Here is a 25,080-nt window from a genome sequence, read left to right as displayed (position 1 = left end):
GTGAACTATTTTCAAAAATCACAATTAAAAGTTCCACCACTCTTTCGTTTTTCTAAAATTTAGAAAAGTTGAATTTACGGCTACACGCCTGATTCAGCCCCCCCCCCCCCCCCCCGGAAATACGAGAAAATCGTTTATCTTTAGCAGCATCGCACACAGCAACGACAACTACTCCCGTTTTTCTGTTTCAGATGCAAGTAAATCTTTCTATTATCTCTCGTTTAGTGTAAAAATGAAGTCGCAGTTCGTATTTTTAATGTGCTAATTCACTAGTTGAAGACAGCAACCTTCAAGGGTTAGATTTCGAATTGAAATTAGGGCCGATTTCAGAGGCCTATATCTGTCCCGGCATATGTTTTCTGGAGCAAAACTATAGCTGCGGTCTAACCTTAATCCTCCCTCTTCACGCCCTCGAATTCCTTTTTTTGGCCCGCTAAAAGCGAAGCATCCAGAATAAAAAGTGTGCAGGGTATTTTGATTACTTCGGTGGCTCGTTGTCACGATTACCGTCACGCAAATCACATAACTAAAACAATCCATTCATCTAAAGTAAACGTTTTTTTTGTTCTCAACGACAAATCTTGAAGACAGGTCCTTTACAATACCACGTCATTATATCAAATTTTAAAAGAAACAAGAAGCTGTTTCCAGCTTATACTCGGGTCATATTTGACTGTGTGGTGCGTAAAGCCTACAATCTTTTAACAGTGATAACCTCCAGCATCGCCAATTCCCCCAAATAGATAGCCTGCTAGCAAGCTCTCTTGGGGGATGATCCTCTTTCTCCCTACCGCCCCCACCCCCCAAGACAGCTTACTCGCAGGCTACCAAATAGATAGATACAGTGAGGCAATAAGAAACCACCAGATAGAATTGCATTTCTTGCAGTCCAGGAGCAGTCATAATGAAATACAGGGGAAAACGACATTTGCCATACGAATGCTTTTTATAATCCCCGGGCTTTAATCCTTACGTTTTCACCTTTCGTTTAGAGACAGAAACCATTTGTATGGTCCTAATATGTATGTGACGCCGGGTCAATGACGGATCGTAATTTTTGGTATGATCTAGACCGGGGGGGGGGGGGGGGGGAGGGGGGTTACTCCCTTATGTGACCTTAACGGGGACGTGAGGCCCGATAGGGTATGGTTTTCGGGGTGTCTTGTCTTGAACGGGGTATCTATTTCATCACTTCCTGTCTTAAACAGGGTATCCCTCAGGATTTCATGCCTCGCATGCCTCGCATGTCTGGCTCGCATATTGTAAACACTCCTCACAATTGCACGGCCCGAAAACAAAGAACGCGACCGAGAATTTAAAGATTTTGATAACACGACAGAAAACCTAACTCGTACTAGCCAAGTACAAAAAACGAGACCGAGAACAATAATTCGTGGCCCGAAGTCTTATCTCTCGGCCCATCGCGACCTCAAAAAGAAAAAAAAAATTGATAATGTTACCGAAACCTGAACTCGGTCCGCCTTAAGGCCCGTTTACACTGGCGATTTTTGTGGTGATTCCAAATCGCCCGTGTAAACTAGCGGCGATTTTGTGGCGAGTCTACGACCTTTTTTCAGCGGCTAGCACGGAGCGCATGCGATGTTAACACTAAGCATTGTTGCAAATAAAAATATAACATGGAAATGGACGTAGAGACTGCTCAAATGGCTGCGGCGTGCTTAGGAATTGGTACAGTTATTCTTTGTCGCCGCCGAAAAAAAAAAACGTCGACAGCGAAAAATCTAGGTTAAGCCGTGGATTTCGACCGAGGGAAACAGACGGTGCATTTCATCGTTTACTTAAAGATCTAGAAGGAGACCCCGAACACTATAGCAATTATCTGCGTTTAGACTTTGCAGCATTTGAAGGGCTCGTGCAAAGTGTGTACCCCTTTTTGAAAAAGAGAAACACGAAAATGAGAAATGTTCGCCATGTTTGTGACAAACTATCCTCGGGGGTACACCAAACCAGGTTTTTGTTATTCTCAAACTGAAAAAATCGCCAGTAAATCGCCTCAAAATTGGAGCATGTTCGAAATCGCGGCGATTTTGTGGCGACAAATCGCGACGAAATTTCCATGAAATCGCCGCTAGTTTACACGAGCGATTTGGGATCGCCACAAAAATCGCCCGTGTAAACGGGCCTTTTCGGGCCGAGTAATAAATACAGGCATTAGCAACCGATTTTAAGCGCCTATCATAATAGTTGATGACGCACTATACAAACTTCCTGTCAAATCTCATCAAATTAACTATTATACTCTTGCTATCTACATTACAAAAACATTTCAAAAGATAAATGGCTCACCTTCAAGACATCTACTAGCTTTCTGTGTCGATTTATAGAGTTGAAACACAACAACAACGTGTTTACATACCGCACAGGTATTTGGCACGGGTTAATTAAATTTATCCGAAAATACAAAAAGAGCTTTGTACCCTACGTGCTGTTATTGGTATTTATTTTATCTAGTAAATGACAGAGGGGTTATCTCACTTTCTAAACTGTTTCACTGAAAGCTTATTTAATAAAGCGACAAGATTAGTTGCATTTCTACTAAAGAATATACCATCCACAATCGAATCCTGAAGGTACTTATAATTATAAAACAGGAATACTCTGACTGACTGTCTCACCACTAAACAGGAACGTATTCGTTTCCTTTGGTCAATTTTATGACTCTTGAATCCCATTCAACACTGCTGAAAATCCGTTAGTTATGCTTATCTGCAGGTTAAATCAGCCCATGGCACAGTCGTTTTCATTTGATGCCGGTTGTGATTAGCGTGACACAAAGATCACTTCCGGTAGCGCGGGGGAATAAAACCAAACTGAGCTAAGTTTCCTTCCACCAGTAAACTAAGCCCTAGCTGTAAAACAGTTTATGAGTTTAAAAATCCACGTATCTGTTATAGATCTTTCATTTTGATCTTTTGTTCTCTTTTTTTCTCTTTCTCCTCCTTTAATTACGGGATCAGTAAACGGAAGTAAAGGGAACTGAGGTGGAAGGGGGTGAATATAAGCGGGTGTTTCTTCTTATTGACCCTTATTTATGGGAGCATTTTGGGTTTCTTTCCGAGTTTCATATTAGGAGTCTTCAGTTCGAGGTTCTCTGATACGTAACTGAAGCTATTCAAGTCAGTTCCATGCCTATGCGCAGATGCCGCCCTGGTCATTTTCTATGGTTGTTCAAGCAAGGCCGTGATAGGATCTCTCGTCGCGCCGTGGTATTTGTAGTCTCGCAGCCGTTCTGTGTCTCGTCTATTTGTTTCTCCTTGAAATGCCTGGATGTCGTCATCCAGAGGATAAATCGTTCCGCGGTTTTTTTGTCGCCAGCAGGACGCGAAAAGAAAGAACTGATTTGCTGCGCTGTGAGAAATTCCGAAGTTTTAAAGAGAAGTTCCCATTTGGAACACCGAACGCCTTATATCCTTAGCTACCGTTTTAAAATATTTGCGGTCTTGAAAATTATCAATACATAAATACCCACCACCAACACCCCCCACTTCCCGTTCCGACCGCCTCCTTCTCAGTTTAAATGGAGACTGAGGGCAAGTTTTAAGGTTTCCATTTAATCAGGAATTGGAGACCATCACAAGAACTAGTCAGTTTAAAACAGATGCTCGAAATTACTAAGAACGTTGTTCAAAAGTTGCTCCAAAATCTTGTATGATTTTTTTTTCTTTTTTTTCTTTAAAACCTTTAAAAGGTCCGTTAATGTTGTTAATGTTAGTAAACTTTAAGAAAGTTGCTAAGTACTCAACTAAACAAAGGTTTTTTTATTTCACTGCTCCTTGGCTACTGAGCGGTTCATGACTTGCTAAGACGAGATACATTTTCTCATTCAAGATTAATTGTAATTGCCCGAATATACCCAGAAGCTTAAGACAATCCCCATCCTCACCAAGAGAAATGTTACTCAATTTTTTGCCCTAAATTCTCCCATAACAAAAGACCAAACAAAAGCCAATGAAATAACAAATGACACCCGCCAATTTTCGAATAGCAATTAAAAAAAAAACAGTGCCCCACCACGACACAGAAAGCTAGTAGATGTCTTGAAGATGAGCCATTTATCTTTTGAAATATTTTTGTAATGTAGATAGCAAGAGTATAATAGTTAATTTGATGAGATTTGACAGGAAGTTTGTATAGTGCGTCATCAACTGTTATGACATGCGCTTAAAATATGTCGGCAAAATTTGTCACGTAGATCGAGTCCCACGGTGGATAGGTTTCTAATATTTATTTCTTTTTAAATTTGAAATAATCATGTGGTATTGTAAAGGACCTGAAATATTAAATACCTGCCTTCAAGATTTGTCGTTGAGAACAAAAAAAAAAAACAACGTTTACTTTAGATGAATGGATTGTTTTAGCTTTGTGATTTGCGTTACGGTAATCGTGACAACGAGCCATCGAACTAATCAAAATACCCTACACACTTTTTATTCTGGATGCTTCGCTTTTAGCGGGCCAAAAAAGGCACTTCGAGGGCGTGAAAAGGAAGGATTAAGGTTAGACCTCAGCTATAGTTTTGCTCCAGAAAACATATGCCGGAACAGATATAGGCCTCTGAAATCGGCCCTAATTTCAATTCGAAATCTGACCCTTGAAGGTCGCTGTCTTCAACTAGTGAATTAGCACATTAAAAATACGACTTGCGACTTCATTGTTACACTAAACGAGAGATAATAGAAAGATTTACTTGCATCCGAGACAGAAAAACGGGAGTAGTTATCGTTCTTGTGTGCGAGGCTTCTAAAGATGCACAATTTTCCCGTTTTTCCGGTAAGCCGAATCGGGCGTGTAGCCGTAAATTCAACTTTTCTAATTTTTAGAAAAACGAAAGAGTGGTGGAACTTTTAATTGCGATTTTTTAAAATAGTTCACCAAAGGGAAAATTTAGGTAAAATAAAATGAAACCTGAAATTTCCCCTCTGTCGTGGGATTTTTGATATTTATAGTCAGTAGCTCTTAATGCTTGAAACTTCACATATGCCGAGAGAAGCATGTGATTTTTGTTTTGCAGCTAAGCACAATTCCAAATAATGAAATGTTTAGCGCAAAATTCGGCATCTATCCAGAAGTAGACTGACAGAGCACCTGATCTTTTTATATGGATGTCATTCACACCTTCCTTTCGTACAGCGTTTTGAAATAGGAAAAATATTTTCCTTTCTTTCCGTTTAACGAGCCTTTGACACCAAATATTTAAGAATAATTTAAATTCCCATGCGTTCCTTAAGACAGGAAACGTAAAGGTGTTGGCGAACACATAGTGTGTTCACTGTCTTTTATGAGAAATTTGACTAAGCCTTGTGCCAACTAACTAACTTTAGAGTTCTAATTTGACAAATTTTGATGTTAGCGCTTGTTTTATGAAGCTGCAGGTGTTATCTTTACTCGTAGGTTATTTAATCCCATCGGACCGGGAGGACTCATCCAAATCTTTTTATCCTAATCCAAAATTTAAAGAAATTAATTGTCTATTTTGAGATCGTTTAAATGATCTAGTTTGCAACCTTGTGCCACAAAATTTGACTACTATTTTACCAGGTAACTTAGCTGTACTGAGAACTGTAGCCCATCATTAATCATTTTCTTTCCAAATCTATGCTCAGGTTAATAAAATCAAGAAAAACAGAACGAAAACAGGACTTGCTATATTCTTGATCGAGATATTAGGCTTTGTTTTTCAGTCTTAAATGTCTATGTGTCCTCCGTTTGTAGAGCTGTAAAATTAAATCTGCGTGGTTTGTATTGCAAAATGTCAACCATCAGTTAAAAAATGGTTGGAAAATGGTTTTCTGTGGGTAACCTGATAGCGTAATTCGTATTGTCGTTTAATGAACGCAAGAATTACAAAAAAAAAGAACTAGAACAAGAACTAGAACTGGAAACGATAACGTCTGATGTTGCTGCACGATGATGAGCTTGTCCCACATGGCTAAAATACTTCCTCGCGTTTCCAGGATAAATTTGTATTTCGCGAGTAGCGTGAAATACAAAGTCGTTCTAAATATTGAAAACTTCCTTTTCAGACCGAGGTTAGAACTGAAATTTTCCTGCAAAGTATTTACTTGAGGCCTCCTCAATCTATTTATGATTACAGAGTTTTAATAAAAATTTCTTTGTTCGTACGCGAAACAAGCTTTCGGACCAGCCAATTTTGCTTCCAGCTTTAATTTTCGTGTCGGCGGGCCGCCGACAGCCAGAACAAATTTTCTTAAATTTTTAAAAATTCCGGCGGGATTTCGAAACACAAATGACACCATGTTTGTTGAGACGATAATACCTACCAACAAACCAAAATGCAATGAAATCTTTATTTTAAGCGTGACCGAAAATTTTGATTTTGCTTAATGTTAATAGACATTCGCTCTTAAAGCAGTCTTTTTCTCTGGTTTCAACTGAATTAACGTATCTCCCTGCGAAAGTAGTTTAGTCGTTTCCAAAGCAAAGCAAACTCGAAATCGAAAAGACACTCGAGAGAGTTCTTTTCCGCCTCGGCCATATTTTCATCTTTGATAAACGGTTAACCGGATGTCGTTTTGGTCTATGAGTTTGATTCAGAGACGATTGACCAATGGTAATACATCATTGCCTCCCGTTCGATAAAATGTCTGGGCTCAGCGGCAGGCGTTTCCTTTCCTTCCCCGCCCCAATGCCCTCGCGCGCTTGCCCCGCTTGGCTTGAAGGAAATGGAAACGACTGCTACGCAGGCTATCTTGTCATTGGTCGGATGGCTTCGGTGTGTTTCCCCGAAATACTACTGACGCCTTTTTAGGTATTCCTTTTGGCCGTCAAGTTAAAGTTTACCCGCGTATCATAAAAGGGAGACTGTCTCCAAGGGTCCATTTTCCGTCTTTTGAGCCAGTTGCCATTAAAAGGTCTGTTTGATATAACTCAGCACATGTTTGTTCATATTCAACCGGATTTGGTCAATATTCATATATTGTAAGCCTGGTTCAATCGATGGCGACATTGGACCATGCCATAACCACGTGACCCAAATCAGGAAATGGAGCAAATTTCATAGTAATGTGTCTTTTTTCAAGAGTTTCATGTATTATACAGTTTCATTAGCAGGACTTTGTGATTGGAGAATTTTGCAAAGCTAGTCTGCCGTGTTTAAGGTTTTTATTCCAACAAGAGTGAAAAAGGTAGCAGAATTTGAAACACAACCTTGATCATTGGCAATCATTGTTTGTATGAAATAACGCTGTTCTTGTCTTTAACTGCATCATCAGGTGACGCAGAGTAAAATATCAGTACTGTTGTTGCCCCACATTGTTTCGTGCTCTACTACTTCAGTGTATTTTTTGCAATTTATTAGCTGTGTAGGTATTGGTATGTTCTGTAAGGGACGTACTAAAGGGACTTCCAATCAAAGAATAAGGAAGACGCTATTCTTATGCAACAACGGCATAAAGAGAAATGTAAATTTACCTCTGCAAATAAAAAAAATTACGCATAGATGTAGTGCATAATTACGACTATAGAAAACTTAGATGAGATACCACAGGAAGACGTATACCACATATACTCCTCCTAATTCAAACACGCAACAAAGGGAAAACTGTTGTAACAAGTCAGAAATTGCACCCAGATCTGTAAGGAAATTATGTTATCAGTTCGGAATTTCTGAAGTTCAAGCTCATAGGTCGTTTCGTGAGTAAATAAGTGGTGGCTAACAAACTTTTCGGGATCTGACGCCCAGTTTTTTTTTAAACAAATAGTAGAATCATCCGCTAGGCATAAACGGTTTTAATGAAAATGCGGGTAAAACAGAAGTCACTTACCTTATAATATCCAAAGTTAGAGCGCCGGGTTTAGAACTTGTGTTACAAATTAAATCTTGCTTTATAAAAGCACACAAACTGGAGCATAGTTATTATCGTGGCGAAATTTGCAGCTGTAAAATCCTGGGTTAATTCAATATGAATTTTAACGTCGCGACTCTATTTTCTACAACTTCAAGTAGATTATAAAACCAACGTGCTGGCGCTCCGACTCTATCTCTCGACAAAGCTATTGAAATTGCAAGAACCAATGAACTGTCGATAGCACAACTGAAATCAATGAAGTCAAGCAGTGAAGTTGTTCATGGCATAATCAAAGGGCAACAGTGCAAAAGGAATTCTTGGAAAACACCTTCCAAGGAATGAACCCAGCAGTCATGTGGCAAATGGGGCAACATTCATGCAAAGGATTCATGTCTAGCCATGGGGGGAACGTGGCCGAACACAATGGCCCATGATTTTTCATTATTGGTTATTGCAAATTGTTGGAAAATGTTTATAAACCTAATAAAAAGTCCCTTGTGTTGTCTTGTTTTTGTTTGTTTGCATTTTTCCAGTAACTTGGCAGATAATAAACTCGTGAACATTACCGCTGGTCTTTTCCGGAATCAATGGAAACTGGAATATTTGTGAGTAGCATCCTATGGTCTGTCATGTTTCTATTAGGATTGAGGTATAGCATGTCCATTGTTTTCATAGTTGAATTATGGATGTGTTTAGTTACGGCACTTTTTAGTCAATAACACGGAAACGAAACTCTGAACTTATTCTCCAATCCTTATTCCTAATCCTCCTTCGTCGTTGACTATATGTTAGCCGGGCTTGAACATCACTGATTGATTGACTGACTGATTTATTTTGGTTGGCTTCACACTAGACCTTGTAAGTATAATCTAAGTGCACTTAAAACCTACTTCGAGTGTGAAGAGGTAAAACCTGCCAACTTGAACTTTACTTAGTGACCATGGAAACGTTCGTAGTTCAAAGAAGCCGAAGTACGCCGCCAAGTATGGCCAACACCACACTTGAGAACATACTTGACCAATAGGAAAAGGGAAACCAACTGAAAGCCACGTGCTGCGGTGCCAGGACAGATAAACATTTTGCCGTGAACTAAAATCAATCCAAAGAATCAAAATGCATGGCTAGAGATACGCCTCGCAGTTTGAGGACTTCGTTTACCAAACCACACAAAACGTTGAACGTTGGACGAGTCACGCGGAAAAGCATTTTCCAAAGCGGATCCATGTCGCGGTTAGGTAAAAGCAGTCTAAACCAATTTTGTGGACGAGGCCATGCCCAAACCCTGTGGCGATTTCTTTGCCGAAAATCACGTTACTGAACCATTCTTGACGTACACAGAAGATGTCGCCTGTTCTTTTGTGTTGTCGCCAAGTACTCGTAAACAATAAAGTACCTATGCATTTCCTGTAATGTTAAGACTCTCTGAGTTAAAATTAAAGACAAAATAAAGAGTAAACAACATAAAACGTTTTTCCGTTGCAAAGGCTCCATGATTTTCCGTCGAGCAATCGCATTTCTGAATTTACCGCGAAAGATGATTGACAGCTTGTGCTTCAAGTGTATACTTTGTTACCAGGTGTGAAGCCAGGGTTTCTAAAGTACGACTTGAGATTCTCAAGTGCACTTGAATCAAGTGCTTACTTGAAACTAACTTAGCTTGTAGTGTGAAGCCAACAATTATTTGAATGATCGATTGATTGAACAGAAAAATTTAACACCATGTACGGGCATGGTTTTCGAGAAACTGAACGCTCGTTTGCAAAATAGAATGTTGAGCAATTAAGAATGAAAAAAATCGAGTCACAACTATAATTGTCGGCTAATAGCTACAACTAAATTTGTAACAAAAACTGTAGCGCTGCCCAATTTTAACAGTTTTTTATTCATTCATTCGTTCGTTCGTGCATTCATTCATTGATTTACATATTTATTTATTTATTTATTTATTTATTTATTTATTTATTTATTTATTTTTTTATTTATTGCATGTTTGCCTGTCTGCTTTTTCTTCTCAATAGGATTCTTCAAAATAACAGCATCCGCTTTATACCAGAGAAAGCTTTTGTTGACCTCAGAAGACTTGAATATTTGTAAGTATATTTAGAAAGAGCTGACAATTTGAAAATTTCAAGGGTAGCTGTAGTAAACCTTTCACCAGGTGTTTTAATCAGCTACTATAGCAATGCCAGCTAAAACTAATTGGCTAGAAATAGAAATTCATGTATCCTCGACTACTTCCCTATTATTTCAACTCGTGCAACGTAAACTACATGGCAGAACTATTCAGGAATAAAATAGGTAGGAACGGCTTTCAAGTTTACACATGTAACCAAAGAAATCGAAATTTCCATATTTACACCCTAAATAACTTTTAAAATTTTTGACCTGGCATTAACGCGATAAAAGAAATTAAGAAAGATAAAAAAAAAATAAACAAAACAAACAAACAAAGATGAAACCAAAAGGAATGCGGCTTGGTTGATTGAGAAGAAACCTTAGGCTTTATAGAAAAAAATAATCCTCACTAATATAAACTAAATTCGATTTTCACACTACATTACGGCTTTATAATGACGGCTAGTTGGGAGAAAATATATTCCGTGTTTAGGGTTTTATCGCGATACAAACATTTTGTTGGAGAGAATAAAAGGATAAAGTACAAATCGTGCGCTGATTGAAAGAGAAATTCTTACTTTAGTCAAACTGTAGCCATGGTAATATCTGTACGCGACATTTTTTCTCTGGGCGGGTTATTTTAATTTTTGGCTTTAATTTTTACGACAAAAAAAAAAAAAAAAGAAAAGAAAAAAAGAAAATGCACAAATTTACAGTCCATAAAGTACCGCCATTGACGAAATACACCAGCTAGTAGGTTTAAACATTTTCAAAGCAAATTTTTTGAAAATTTGTTACCGCCGCGAGATAAACAACATCATGAAAACAATGATGAATAAACCTTACAGCCAGAAGCAAGAATAAAAAAAGCAACCATACTAGTACCCAAAAACGAAAAAAAGAGCATTGTTATCCTAGCTTAGATGCCGTGGAGATTTAAAGATTTGAAATAAACCAAGCGGTGAAAAATACTGTAAAAATTACCGAGTCTGCCATTCGGCGCTTGCGCTAGCTACGACAAAAAGATCAAATTGACAGACCAGAAGCATGAAAGACAATGCAACAGAGCTCTTGAAGCACTTTTTTCTAGAGATAAGAGACACCAGTAAAGCAACTTTCGGCGAAGAATATGAGCCTGCAACGTTGCCAGCCTACAAAAAAGGCTTGAGAAGGTATTTTCTGGAGAGACGCAAAGGTGAAAACTTCGCATATTTTGGCGACGATACTAATTTAAACAAAAACCTCTGAGCAAAGCGAAAACATTTCAAAGCCGCTGAAAAGGGGAGCAGTTCAAATAAATCGTATCCTTTTGCTTTGAAAATGCCATAATTTATTGGAATTTAAGCTCATTGTTATTTACTGTGGCCGTTTTCACACTCAAGAAAAAGTCTTTTAAAGCCTTACTGTAAATTTCTCTTTACCGAATTTATAATCACTCTTTATCGCTAACCTTTAAAGAAAAAAGTTGTATCTGCGTTATATGGTACATGTTCACCACAAAACAAATATTATTAGTGTTCCTTGAACAGTGTCACAAGCTTTGTAAACGTCGCATGTTCATTTACGGAAGTAAAATTTTCATCTGTGCGCACCGAACCCATTTAAGTGCCTGCTGCCACGCTTACATGACAGTTTTTGAGCCAATCAGAAACCTTCATTTCGAAACGACATTATCGCAAAATAACGTCGCCTCAGCGCAATAACAAGATCTCCCAGGGTCGCCATAAATAATTAGAACTTTCAAACGTAACCCTATCTAGTAGACCGGGGAATGAGAGGGCGGGATGCGGACTCTCCCCGCGGCGACTTTGAACCTGAAATACTTTTTGAATATTTGAACAAACGCCATGGAACTTCAGGACTTTTTTAATAAATTTGTCTGGGAAAAACTTGATGTGGTCTTTTAGTGTTCGTTGTCTTTGAGGTTACCAATGCCACCAATTTTTGACAGGCAAATTTTTTTTTTCAAAAATAGAAAATCCCTTTTAAAAATGAATAAAAATCGTTTTTCTTCCCGTAATCTTTTATGGGTTTTTTTTAGCACAAATTAGTGTTTCTTAATTTTTTGTTTACTTTTTTTTCAATTTCGGCGCTGAAGTTTTGGGAAAATTCAAAACTCCGTGGTGGCGGATCTAAGGGGGTGTTTACATGATACCGGCGCGACTTTCATTCCGGTACGAGTTCACTCCAGTTCCCTCTTGTGGCGCTGTATTCGTTTACATGATACCAGCACAAAATCTTGTACCGGAGCGAGTCATACCGGTGCGAGTTCACCCCGGTAACTATAGCGGGGCGAGATTTTCATTCCGGTACGAAAACTCATCCCGATGTCATGTAAACGCGACACGGCTGGTCGCTCCGGTATGAAACCACTCTCCTGGGAGTCTAGAACGGATAGCGCATGCGCAGTCTTTGATATCCAATCCAATATGGCGTCACCTGGGCGTCACAATCACGTCGGTCGAAATAAAGTGTTCATTCATGTAAACACGGTATGAAATCACAATGTCATACCGGTATCAAAGTCGCACCGGGGCGAGTTTTCACATGTAAACACCCCCTAAAATAGCCGCCATTTGATCATTACGACATGATTACCACGTGATATGACGTCATCATTTTGCGTTGCGGACCTCTCAATGTCATAGCTTCTATACTTATGAAGTATCCACCCCCCCGGTCACAGAAGACAAAGAAAAAAAAAACAGTCTAGATAGGGTTAATTTACAATGCGTCTATACTTGTTATCCCTGAGCAACTAAATAGAGAAATGAATTCTATAATTTTCAATTTCTTTGGGGATGAAAAACCCACTGAAATTAAAAAGTTAACTATTATAAGCGAGAAAAAAAAACATAAGGACTATAATATCATAAATAAAGCCTTAAAAGTCTCTTGGATACCACGCATGTAATCGGTAAATGAAGCATCCTAGAAAGTCACCCAGAAGCAGTACTGGAGAAGCATGGGGTTTAACTATCAGTTCGACACATTACAGGCTAACAATCTCCATCATTTTGTCTCGAACTATTGAAACAATTAGAAAATACAAAACAAAATTATATGGAATCCCTAAGTACTCATGAATTAGCCTGATGAACAGCTGTCATTATTTTTCATTTTTTTAGGCGAGTGGAGGCAAGCGCGAGGTGCGAATCACGCGCGACGGGAGGGGCGCGAAAAAAAAATAACGCCTATCCGCCCACTAGTGTTCAGGCTATTCCGGCGTTCATTTATGATCGCGGCTATCCAATTGCAATTGGTTATTTGATGTCAAGTAATCATGAAATGGTTCTCGACAACAAAATGGCGGTCGTGTCATCGTTTTCTGTTGACTAAGCTATTCGAGAAACCCTTCTCGTTTTTTTTTTTCCAAATTCGGTAAAGGAAAAACTAAAGAAGTGTACTTGGATTGCTTCCAGCTTGGTTTGGAAAAAGTTTGATCTGGCAAACGCCTCCCTTTCTTCGCTGTTTCAGTACTAAGTGGGATGCTCTTATAGTTTTCTCCACTGCTCCTCGAACAATAGTTGCTTGAATGCGAATCACGCGCGACGGGAGGGGCGCGAAAAAAAAATAACGCCTATCCGCCCACTAGTGTTCAGGCTATTCCGGCGTTCATTTATGATCGCGGCTATCCAATTGCAATTGGTTATTTGATGTCAAGTAATCATGAAATGGTTCTCGACAACAAAATGGCGGTCGTGTCATCGTTTTCTGTTGACTAAGCTATTCGAGAAACCCTTCTCGTTTTTTTTTTTCCAAATTCGGTAAAGGAAAAACTAAAGAAGTGTACTTGGATTGCTTCCAGCTTGGTTTGGAAAAAGTTTGATCTGGCAAACGCCTCCCTTTCTTCGCTGTTTCAGTACTAAGTGGGATGCTCTTATAGTTTTCTCCACTGCTCCTCGAACAATAGTTGCTTGAATGCGAATCACGCGCGACGGGAGGGGCGCGAAAAAAAAATAACGCCTATCCGCCCACTAGTGTTCAGGCTATTCCGGCGTTCATTTATGATCGCGGCTATCCAATTGCAATTGGTTATTTGATGTCAAGTAATCATGAAATGGTTCTCGACAACAAAATGGCGGTCGTGTCATCGTTTTCTGTTGACTAAGCTATTCGAGAAACCCTTCTCGTTTTTTTTTTCCAAATTCGGTAAAGGAAAAACTAAAGAAGTGTACTTGGATTGCTTCCAGCTTGGTTTGGAAAAAGTTTGATCTGGCAAACGCCTCCCTTTCTTCGCTGTTTCAGTACTAAACGGGATGCTCTTATAGTTTTCTCCACTGCTCCTCGAACAATAGTTGCTTGAATATCCTGAAAATCAAATCTACGAACCGTGCTATTTTCTGGATGGCCCGAGTAAACAATTGACGTACACAAAATAAAATAAATTGGGCCTTAGTGGACTGTTGACTTAATAAACAACAACTAACAACAAAAGGACGCGAGCCATGTTCTTTACGTGGCTAGCCTCCGTAATTCTCCTTCTTTCGTTAAGGAAATCCATAAAACGTCTCATTACTGCCTGTTCTAAATCATTTGAATGTTGCAGAGTTGTTACTGTCTCCAACAACAATTGTTCCGTACTGTTATTCCATTAGCGTATGTTTTTGTGGCAGTTTACGTAATACCGGTATTCACCGTCCATACTAAACGCTGTGAATAGTTGGAGATTTTGAGAAGTGTCTGGGGCCGAATAGCATGAACAATGATGTGCGGGTAGGCGTAATCTACCCCCTCCCCCCGTCGCGCGTGAATCGAGCTTCTCGCTTGTCTCCACTCGCCTGAAAAACGGGAGAAAATAAAAAAAAATAAATAGTTAAACAAATAAAAAATAGCATCTGTTCTGCAGGCTACTCATAAATAATTTGGAATAACGAAACGATTGTAATTAATTGTAAAAAGTTTTCTTACAAAAGCTGGTTTGAAACCAAAACCAGTCTCTTGGAATTTTGCAATTAAAAAGTCTCCTCTCCGATTTTTAGATAGTGAGAAAACAAAAGAAACTATTTCCACAGAAATGTATTAAACACTCTGTTAAAGGAATCTTCGTACTGCCCACCGCTGATAAAAAAAAAGATCTTAAGATATGGTTTTTTTTACGAAACCATTTATAAAGTGTACGAATTACCTTTCCAGATCAAAAATAACATTGCAATAACGATGTTCTAGTATATCAATATCAATAAGGCCTAGGGCAAACGTCGAATCTAAGTCGAACTTAATTCGTCGAACCTATTAATTTTGAAATAGGCGCATGAATGGTGCGACGTTTGCCGCAATTAAGTTCGACTCAAATTAATTGGTTCGACTCCAGCATAAGTTCGACTTGCCAAGTCGGATAATGCGACAGTGGTTCGGCGTTACAGCAAACGCCGTTCTAAACACGCGCTGAACTCAATTCATAAATCATGCAAATAACAAAATAATTGATTCAAATGTGATGGACTGCGCAAAAGTCACAAAAATACCGACTCCCCCATCTGCCAAACGCTATTTCCCCCCCTGACGAGCATGCGCTGTACAAAGACAATTTCGCGACCAGAAATGGCGAGCTATCGAGAGTCATTGCTGACATCGCACAGCGTGATGGAAATGTGTTTTTCGTGTTTCATGAACACTAAATATAAATGATTGAAATGCGAATTGCCTATTTGCAATAAATGCTCAGTGTTTGAGTGTTTTCTTTCTATTTTTCGCAATTAATTGCCAAAGAAGAGCCCAACGAGCACTGTACTTCGGCATTTCGCTAGCAAGTCCCAGCAATAACTAGCCGCACATCGAGTGAATAGGGACCTTACGAATGCAAGACGGTGACACCAACGCAAACGTCATTTGAAAGTATAACTTTATTTCATTTGTGCTTCTTCGCGATTATTTTAACTCATTCAACTTGTATACACAAACGACAAACTAGCCAGGAACCAAATTGGTAGGAGTACCGTTCAAGTTAAGGAAGAGAATGAAAAATTCACTCCCGTGGGTTCACGTTCTCTACAAAACCTTGAATTTGGTCATTTCACGTTGTTGTTTTGCAGAGGACGACAAAGAAATGTACCAAAATTTAAAACGCACGTGCAGAGCGATTGTTTTTGCTCATTAATCTTTTAGTGTTGTGGCGTGTTTTCGTAAGATCCCTAATAGCATGGGGACACGTGCTTATTCCCGTGTTTCACGAAGTGCAACTTGAGAATTAGGGTCGACGCAGGTTCGACGTTTGCTACCACACTGGAATTAAGTCGACTCTTTGTCGAACCAATTTTTAATAAATTCGACGCGACTTAGATTCGACGTTTGCCCTAGGCCTAACATTCCACCCAAGCAAGACTGTTAAGGGCCTATTAAAGTAAGTCAAGTCCAAGCAACAACCGTGGACGATAATCCTGCTGGTATACGTTGGATCAATTGTTGATCTGATCGGCTTAACAAATACAACTGATAAAAGAAGCAGAGACCGATACAACATAGAATTACGGTTTAAAGGTTACTATATTTCGGCTGGCCAAACCAGCCTTCTTCAGGTATAATGAAAATTTACATTGGGACATACGCTTATATAGCTGACAAATATTTGCGCAAAAGCGGAACTACGTTAAACTAAATTGATTGACAGTATAAAATATGAGGCAAATGAAATAGTAATAACAAAGAATAAAAAATAATAAAAGGAAAAAAGCTAGTACATTTCTTCGCGAATATTAAGGCCATGTGGAGAAAGTGTTCTGCCTTTTGAGATTAAAAAGGCTTCCCTGGCCTTACGTATTGAGTCTCGGTTAGAGTAGACTTTTTCTATGGGGATTAATTGCATGTCGTTAGCGGTGTGGTTAGGAGCGGTGAGGAAGTGTTCTGCGGCTGTGGTGGGTTTAGATTTAGTATTAGGGTTATCTATGGTGCGGCGGTGTTCATTAAAGCGGTCTTTTAAGCGTCGTTTAGTCTCTCCTATGTATTGTAAATTACAGCGGTTACATTGGATCATGTAGATTATATTTTTAGTTTCACAGGTCAGGTTAGATTTGATAGGGCGCGTTTCACCAGTGGAAAAGAAGGTGTAGTTAGTGAGACCATCGGAAATGTATGGGCAAGTGGCACAATTTTTACCGCAACGATAGGAGCCGGAAGGGAGTTGTGGGTGGGGATTAGTCGAGTTAGAAGAAAGTTTAGCCGAAACCAGTAGGTCGCGTGGATTAGGAGATCGCCTGAAGGCCACAACAGGCAAATTTGGAAAAACCTTTTTGCAGCGGTCAGACGAGCGCAGTAAATGATAATGTTTTTTAATGATGTTGGAGATCAGAGGAAGCGATGGGTTAAAAGTCGTAATAAAAGGTACACGCGTAGGTTAGTTCATGTCTTTAGTTTGTAAAGCGAGTCTGCGTGGGATGTTGGCGGCACGTTGAAAACAGTAGATGTAAGGTACACGCGTAGGTTTGTTCATGTCTTACGTTTGTAAAGCGAGTCTGCGTGGGATGTTGGCGGCACGTTGTATTTGTTTAGTGACAAAGTCTCGTTTGTAGCCTCGTTTGAGTAGGTATGTAATAAGTTGTGCAGTGCGTATATTAAACGTTTCGTCAGTAGAACAAATAAGTCGTAAGCGGAGTACTAGACTGAAAGGAATAGCATTTTTTGTATGTAGGAGATGGTAAGATGAGTACAGTAGATGAATACAGACAAACACCAACATCTACTGTATTCATCTTGCCATCCCCTACATACAAAAAATGCTATTCCTTTCAGTCTAGCACTCCGAGTAGTGAGGGGGGGACCAGTTAGGCCTCTTTTTCGCGGTGGTTTCTGATTAATACGCGGTGGCATACATTAACACCGATGACGTCACCGCCTATTGTCTTGATTACTCATTATAGGGTGACGTCATATTTAAGTTTAGCCTTACCAACAGGTTATGAACTGGTTTGACAGGTTGATCAATGATGTCATGCTCTATTTTTAACTTATGGCAGTCATGGTCGGTATTACCGGTTTGACAGGTTTTTGAAGTTATTTTTGGACACATGACATCATATAGTATATAACATGCATACATACTTTATTGTATAGCTCCCCTTGGGGGGTTTTTCTGTCATACATGAAAATAAAAATAATAATAATGAAAACTATTTACATTTGGATGATAATATAGAGAGAAAGAAAAAAAATACGATAATAAAAAAAACCATGAATTAAAAAATTCTTAAAAATTCTTTTTTTTAAAAAAAACGCTACGTTTTCCCGTGTTTCTGATATGCTTCAATAAATGATTGTAGATTTTTTTGCTCCACGGAAGATGAAAGCCCTTTGGCCTTTTGCAAGCCTACACTTGGGTAGTGTGAGGTCATTATTTTGCCTGGCGTTCCTTTGGTGAATTTTTGAACGGTGTTGAAGTCATTCTCGAAGATAACCGGGAGTTAGGTTGTTCATTCATTTGTATACAGTAGTCTATTTTCATTGTCCGTAAGCGTATGAAAAAGCGATTACTGCCAAGCACATTATTCACGAATTGTGAGTTTCAGTAATAATCATACATTTTCAGTGATTCTATTTTGGATGAATTTGATCGAGATTATGTGATTTTGTTGGTTATAACAGATGAAATCAGACATCAGACATCAGACGCGTGTTTCGATTCACGCACCGTTACTTAAGCTATTATGTTAATTAAGTTGAGCTTTGTCGGGGATTAAACAGTAAAAACAGTCTTTTGTTGTCTTTTGTTTACCAGATTGCTCCGAATAAGAATATTATTACGGTTGATCGATTCCTGGCTGCTTAAATTAATTTGCATGTTATGTTTGGCGCGCACTGAAAAAAGTAAACACTCTCACAATTTACTGAAAATTCTTTATTTAAATCGTTCAACAATTCAAGTACAAAGCAAAGTTCTTATGACGGCGTTAATCATCTTTATCCTCGTCATCGCTAGGGGGATAGAATGTCATTTTTGATGTCCTTTCATCCTTGTGTGTGATTGCGCCACAATCATAACATCGACGGATAGATTCCTTGGCGTGCTTTCGTTCAAGAGGAATCTTGTGATCACATATAGGGCAAACTTTACAGTTATCTTCCCAAAAGCACTTAGGACATTTCATGACTACGGTATCATATCCATGTGAACTGTTGCAGTGTCGGCACGGATCATGAACTTTTGCCTGAGCTATCGTTGAATTTTCAACTGAGTCACTACTATTCTCGGCCTCTTCTTCTTCCCAATCACTTTCCAGGCCGCTGTTATGAGACTCTTCAGGTTGGCTATTTTCAGAACTGCTTTCCTCCTCTTCACTGCTGTCCGACAAGTTTTCATCATTAGCCTCATTACCTGATTCGTCCTCTTTAACCTGGTATCCTCTTTCTTTTTCTAACAAATCGCTTAGAAGTTTTTTATTTTTGATCAGTCGCTTATTCACTCCGAGCTCTGCTAGTCCATCTAGGAAAGTATTGAGCGCACGGGGTTTGGCGACATCTTCGTTATGAGGGAGTAACACATACTCGACCAGCTCTGAGATGTTTGTTACTGGTATTGCGCGCTGGTTTCGGAGTAACAGTCCACTAGGTGTCCAGAACAAGATATTTTTAGAAGCAGCCATACTATGCAATAGTTCAGAAGCGTGCTTTCTGGAAACGGCGTTGGAAAGGTTGTTCAAGACATCTTTTATTCTTGGTTCTTCATTCTCGCTTTCATCATCAGAACTTTCGCTTTCTTCATGTTCACTCTCGTGTTCTTCTTCAACCAAATCTATCTTTCTCTTCATATTGATCAGCACTCGTTAAAAGAGAGACACAAATGACCAAATTTCAGAATCCACGGTCTCTTTTATAACATAAGATACCACAAGCTACTAATTGCAGGGGTCAGTAATTCTTGTATAAACCCACTGCCCTCTTGCACAAGGATGCGTTTCTTTGTCTTGTAAGGAACATTTCGCTGAGCAAGATTTAGAAGAGCATCCTTATGCGAACGCAATATGGCCCTAACTTCTTCAGACACTGGTATGTTTTCTGTAAGTACGTTATAAATAACTTGCAATAACGCATGCAACTGTTGTGGAGTAGCTGTTCTCAAGAGAAACTGACGCTGCTTGGAAGGGCAATCAGAAAGGAGCTGAAGGAAACCTCGGTTGTTCTTTACAACGCGAGACATGATCATGGAATGAGTTTAAGAAAGTAAGTTCCCCCTTTTATTGTGTAGGGTGTGGGAGAAGCAATAGACTTGAGGAGAAGGAAAACACTAGAAATAAGGAGGAGGAAAAACAATAGAAGGAGGAAGGAAGAGGAGGAGAAGGAGGAGGAGGAGGAGGAGGAGGAGGAGGAGGAGGGAGAGGAGGAGGAGGAGGAGGAGGAGGAGGAGGGGAGGAGGGAAAATAACAGAATTGAGGAGGAGGAGGGAGAGGAGGAGGAAAAACAACAGAATTGAGGAGGAGGAGGAGGAGGAGGAGGAGGAGGAGGAGGAGGAGAAGGAGGAGGAGGAGGAGGAGGAAGAGGGGGAGTTGGAGGAGAGGATAGGGAGACAATAGGGGCTAATTCTATTTAAATGTGACACATTCGACGTTTTTTCAGTGCACGTTAAGTCTTCACTGAGTTGACATGAGTTGGTCCTGTCCTTTTTGTAAAAATAATTTTTCCAGGAAAGATAACATGCAAAGACACATGAGCCGGAAACACAGTGAACCGCCGAGTTTCACTCCCTTCAGAGCTATGCCGTTTTCTGTAGAAAAGTGTCAGCGGTTTCAATTTGTACATCCATTTACTTGTATGGTTGCTGGCATGACCGGATCAGGAAAGACTGTCTGGGTAAAATCTTTGTTGCAACAGGCTCAAAGAGCAATCAACCTACCACCAGAGAGGATTGTTTGGTGTTATTCGCAATGGCAGCCCGCTTATCTAGAATTGATGGCAACAATACCAAACATAGAATTTATCAGAGGTATTCCTTCCAATCTAGAGCATGACTCCTATTTTGACATCCGCCAACGCAACTTAATGGTGATCGATGATCAGATGGCTGATGCCGGTGAAGACAAGCGAATCGTCAACCTGTTTACAAGAGGATCCCATCATCGCAACCTAAGCATAATTTACATCGTGCAGAACTTATTTCATCAAGGAAAAGGTAGTCGAAGTATCAGCTTAAACAGTCACTACTTAGTCCTTTTCAAGAACCCCCGGGATAAACTTCAAGTGCTGACCCTGGCTAAGCAAATGTATCCCAGGCACACCGATTTCTTTATTAATCACTATGAGCAGGCCGTACAGAGGCACTTTGGTTATCTCCTAGTTGACCTTAAAACCACCACTCAAGACAACTGTAGATTGCGAACGAACGTTCTACCTAGCGAAGAACGATTTGATAACGTAGCGGTACCGGACAATATCTCGCAAGAACTACTACAGTACCTCAAACAACAGAACGTAATGACTCCCCCAGTAGTTCCAGTAATGAAGAAATTACAAGATTCAATGGATGGTCTTCTCTCACGATCAGACCTTGGAGATGACGAAAGAGCAAAGCATTACATGCAGCTGCAAAACAAGTATTTGACGTTTAAACAACAGTTGAATTCCAGACTCAAAGAATCAAATCTACCCTACTCTGAAGAACAGAGACAAATTTCTAGCAATCTAATGCCAGATCAAGAACCAGTGACTGTACAGGCGGCCGCTGTCCAAACGCCCATGGTTATACAGGCGACCGCTGCCCAGGAACCAATCACAACACAAGCGACGCCCGCGGAAGCGTCACTTCCCTCGTCCATCTTAACACCCCCTCCCACAGTACCCTCACCTACACAGAAAAGAAAAAAAACACCTCGAATTCGGTTTAAAAACTACCTGGATGACGATGATCGTCCCTCAAGAAGATCCCGGCGAACTCACAGAAATCATCCATATAAGGCTTCTCAAGAGGATGAATTTTAATTAAATTGTGGCGCAATCACACACATGGATGAAAGGACATCAAAAATGACATTCTATCCCCCTAGCGATGACGAGGATAAAGATGATTAACGCCGTCATAAGAACTTTGCTTTGTACTTGAATTGTTGAACGATTTAAATAAAGAATTTTCAGTAAATTCTGACCGTGTTTACTTTTTTCAGTGCGCGCCAAACATAACATGCAAATTAATTTAAGCAGCCAGGAATCGATCAACCGTAATAATATTCTTATTCGGAGCAATCTGGTAAACAAAAGACAACAAAAGACTGTTTTTACTGTTTAATCCCCGACAAAGCTCAACTTAATTAACATAATAGCTTAAGTAACGGTGCGTGAATCGAAACACGCGTCTGATGTCTGATGTCTGATTTCATCTGTTATAACCAACAAAATCACATAATCTCGATCAAATTCATCCAAAATAGAATCACTGAAAATGTATGATTATTACTGAAACTCACAATTCGTGAATAATGTGCTTGGCAGTAATCGCTTTTTCATACGCTTACGGACAATGAAAATAGACTACTGTATACAAATGAATGAACAACCTAACTCCCGGTTATCTTCGAGAATGACTTCAACACCGTTCAAAAATTCACCAAAGGAACGCCAGGCAAAATAATGACCTCACACTACCCAAGTGTAGGCTTGCAAAAGGCCAAAGGGCTTTCATCTTCCGTGGAGCAAAAAAATCTACAATCATTTATTGAAGCATATCAGAAACACGGGAAAACGTAGCGTTTTTTTTAAAAAAAGAATTTTTAAGAATTTTTTAATTCATGGTTTTTTTTATTATCGTATTTTTTTTCTTTCTCTCTATATTATCATCCAAATGTAAATAGTTTTCATTATTATTATTTTTATTTTCATGTATGACAGAAAACCCCCCCAAGGGGAGCTATACAATAAAGTATGTATGCATGTTATATACTATATGATGTCATGTGTCCAAAAATAACTTCAAAAACCTGTCAAACCGGTAATACCGACCATGACTGCCATAAGTTAAAAATAGAGCATGACATCATTGATCAACCTGTCAAACCAGTTCATAACCTGTTGGTAAGGCTAAACTTAAATATGACGTCATCCTATAATGAGTAATCAAGACAATAGGCGGTGACGTCATCGGTGTTAATGTATGCCACCGCGTATTAATCAGAAACCACCGCGAAAAAGAGGCCTAACTGGTCCCCCCCTCACTACTACTCCGCTTACGACTTATTTGTTTTACTTACGAAACGTTTAATATACGCACTGCAGAACTTACTACATACCTACTCAAACGAGGCTACAAACGAAACTTTGTCACTAAACAAATACAACGTGCCGCCAACATCCCACGCAGACTCGCTTTACAAACTAAAGACATGAACAAATCTACGCGTGTACCTTTTATTACGACTTTTAACCCATCACTTCCTCTGATCTCCAACATCATTAAAAAACATTATCATTTACTGCGCTCGTCTGACCGCTGCAAAAAGGTTTTTCCAAATTTGCCTGTTGTGGCCTTCAGGCGATCTCCTAATCCACGTGACTCACTGGTTTCGGCTAAACTTTCTTCTAACTGGACTAATCCCCACCCACAACCCCCTTCCGGCTCCTATCGTTGCGGTAAAAATTGTGCCACTTGCCCATACATTTCCGATGGTCTCACTAACTACACCTTCTTTTCCACTGGTGAAACGCGCCCTATCAAATCTAACCTGACCTGTGAAACTAAAAATATAATCTACATGATCCAATGTAACCGCTGTAATTTACAATACATAGGAGAGACTAAACGACGCTTAAAAGACCGCTTTAATGAACACCGCCGCACCATAGATAACCCTAATACTAAATCTAAACCCACCACAGCCGCAGAACACTTCCTCACCGCTCCTAACCACACCGCTAACGACATGCAATTAATCCCCATAGAAAAAGTCTACTCTAACCGAGACTCAATACGTAAGGCCAGGGAAGCCTTTTTAATCTCAAAAGGCAGAACACTTTCTCCACATGGCCTTAATATTCGCGAAGAAATGTACTAGCTTTTTTTCTTTTATTATTTTTTATTCTTTGTTATTATTATTTCATTTGCCTCATATTTTATACTGTCAATCAATTTAGTTTAACGTAGTTCTCCTATTGCGCAAATATTTGTCAGCTATATAAGCGTATGTCCCAATGTAAATTTTCATTATACCTGAAGAAGGCTGGTTTGGCCAGCCGAAATATAGTAACCTTTAAACCGTAATTCTACGTTGTATCGTTCTCTGCTTCTTTTATCTATTAAAGTATGCTTTGATACCTTTGCTAGGAAAAAATCAATTTGGTATAACTCTGCACGTGTATGTTTCAATTGGACCAAATTTGGGCAATACCCATGGGGGGCAAATATGGTCCGGTAATGACGTCATCGGACCACGCCCAATATCACGTGACCAGAAACAGAAAAATGCATTTTAAATGAATGGCTTAAACTTTTTTTCCGCATTTTTTGTACAATAAGAATTCAAAAGCCGTTTTGAGGAAATTTAAGCATGCGTTTCGGTTTATAATGAAAATTAAAAAAATGAGAATGGAAATTGTGCTTCTTGGACCACTCTTTTGCGCATATTTTTTTTGTTTTTCATTTTGTCGCAAAACCCATTCTTGAATTCCGAGAAAATATGATGTTCTTTCAAATTGTTTTAAAACCCAGCAATTACAATTATCTCTCGAGGAGAAAAGTTCTTTTTTCGCGGCACCAGAAGTGGTGAGCGAATTTTCAGCGGCCTAGTGCGTAAGCATTGTTGGCCAGGCTGCTCCACCGCTTGTCCCTTCCCAGTTAGCACCTTGGCCGCGCTTTGTTCGGTGTGAGTACGCAATAATTTTGCCAGTCTTCGCATCGTGGACGGTAGCTGAGCTGTTATTCGAATAGTGGCCGCGAGTCAGATAAAAGCCGTCGAACTGGATGTGCAATGATGACTTATCTCCACGTCGAACTGCTTCAGTTCTTGCTTCTTGCACGCTCCAGTCGGCGATCTTTTTTACGAACGGTGCAATCCATTCAATAATATGGATCCACTGAGTGGAGCTGACGTGATCCAGACCGAGAGTCCCGAGAATTTTGTGGTAATCTTTGAAATATTACCCATTGACAAGGAATGAAAGAGCAACGAGATTACGTATTGCAGATCTTGGACGAGCTGTGGCTTTAACGACAGGAATGCTACTC

The 25,080-nt window shown here is 39.6% G+C and overlaps 3 protein-coding genes across 4 annotated transcripts in view; 1 reads left to right on the top strand and 2 right to left on the bottom strand.

Moving 5' to 3' along the window:
- Positions 1–25,080, bottom strand: part of LOC146456075 (ras-related protein Rap-1b-like) — a 279,286-nt gene that overhangs the window by 205,495 nt on the left and 48,711 nt on the right. The gene's annotated exons all lie outside the window — the stretch shown is intronic.
- Positions 17,880–20,200, bottom strand: LOC146456079 (uncharacterized). Its single transcript, XM_085093527.1, has 2 exons — positions 18,154–20,200; positions 17,880–17,980 (listed from the first exon to the last, which is right to left on the bottom strand). Exon 1 carries the CDS (start codon positions 19,682–19,684, stop codon positions 18,827–18,829), a length of 858 nt encoding a protein of 285 aa, XP_084949653.1. The 5' UTR covers positions 19,685–20,200; the 3' UTR covers positions 17,880–17,980; positions 18,154–18,826.
- LOC146456078 (uncharacterized) lies at positions 20,372–23,028 on the top strand. Its single transcript, XM_085093522.1, has 2 exons — positions 20,372–22,611; positions 22,784–23,028. Exon 1 carries the CDS (start codon positions 20,517–20,519, stop codon positions 21,846–21,848), a length of 1,332 nt encoding a protein of 443 aa, XP_084949648.1. The 5' UTR covers positions 20,372–20,516; the 3' UTR covers positions 21,849–22,611; positions 22,784–23,028.

This window comes from Pavona decussata, unplaced genomic scaffold (assembly GCF_977016875.1).
Source record: "Pavona decussata unplaced genomic scaffold, jaPavDecu1.1 SCAFFOLD_261, whole genome shotgun sequence".
Classification (NCBI taxonomy): Eukaryota; Metazoa; Cnidaria; class Anthozoa; order Scleractinia; family Agariciidae; genus Pavona; species Pavona decussata.
Note: the sequence above shows the minus strand (reverse complement) of the source record. Positions and strands in the feature narration are given on the sequence as shown.

Bases quoted from the DNA above. Each gene is read 5' to 3' on its own strand.
- LOC146456079 (XM_085093527.1), bottom strand. From the start codon at position 19,684: ATGAAGAGAAAGATAGATTTGGTTGAAGAAGAACACGAGAGTGAACAT.
- LOC146456078 (XM_085093522.1), top strand. From the start codon at position 20,517: ATGAGTTGGTCCTGTCCTTTTTGTAAAAATAATTTTTCCAGGAAAGAT.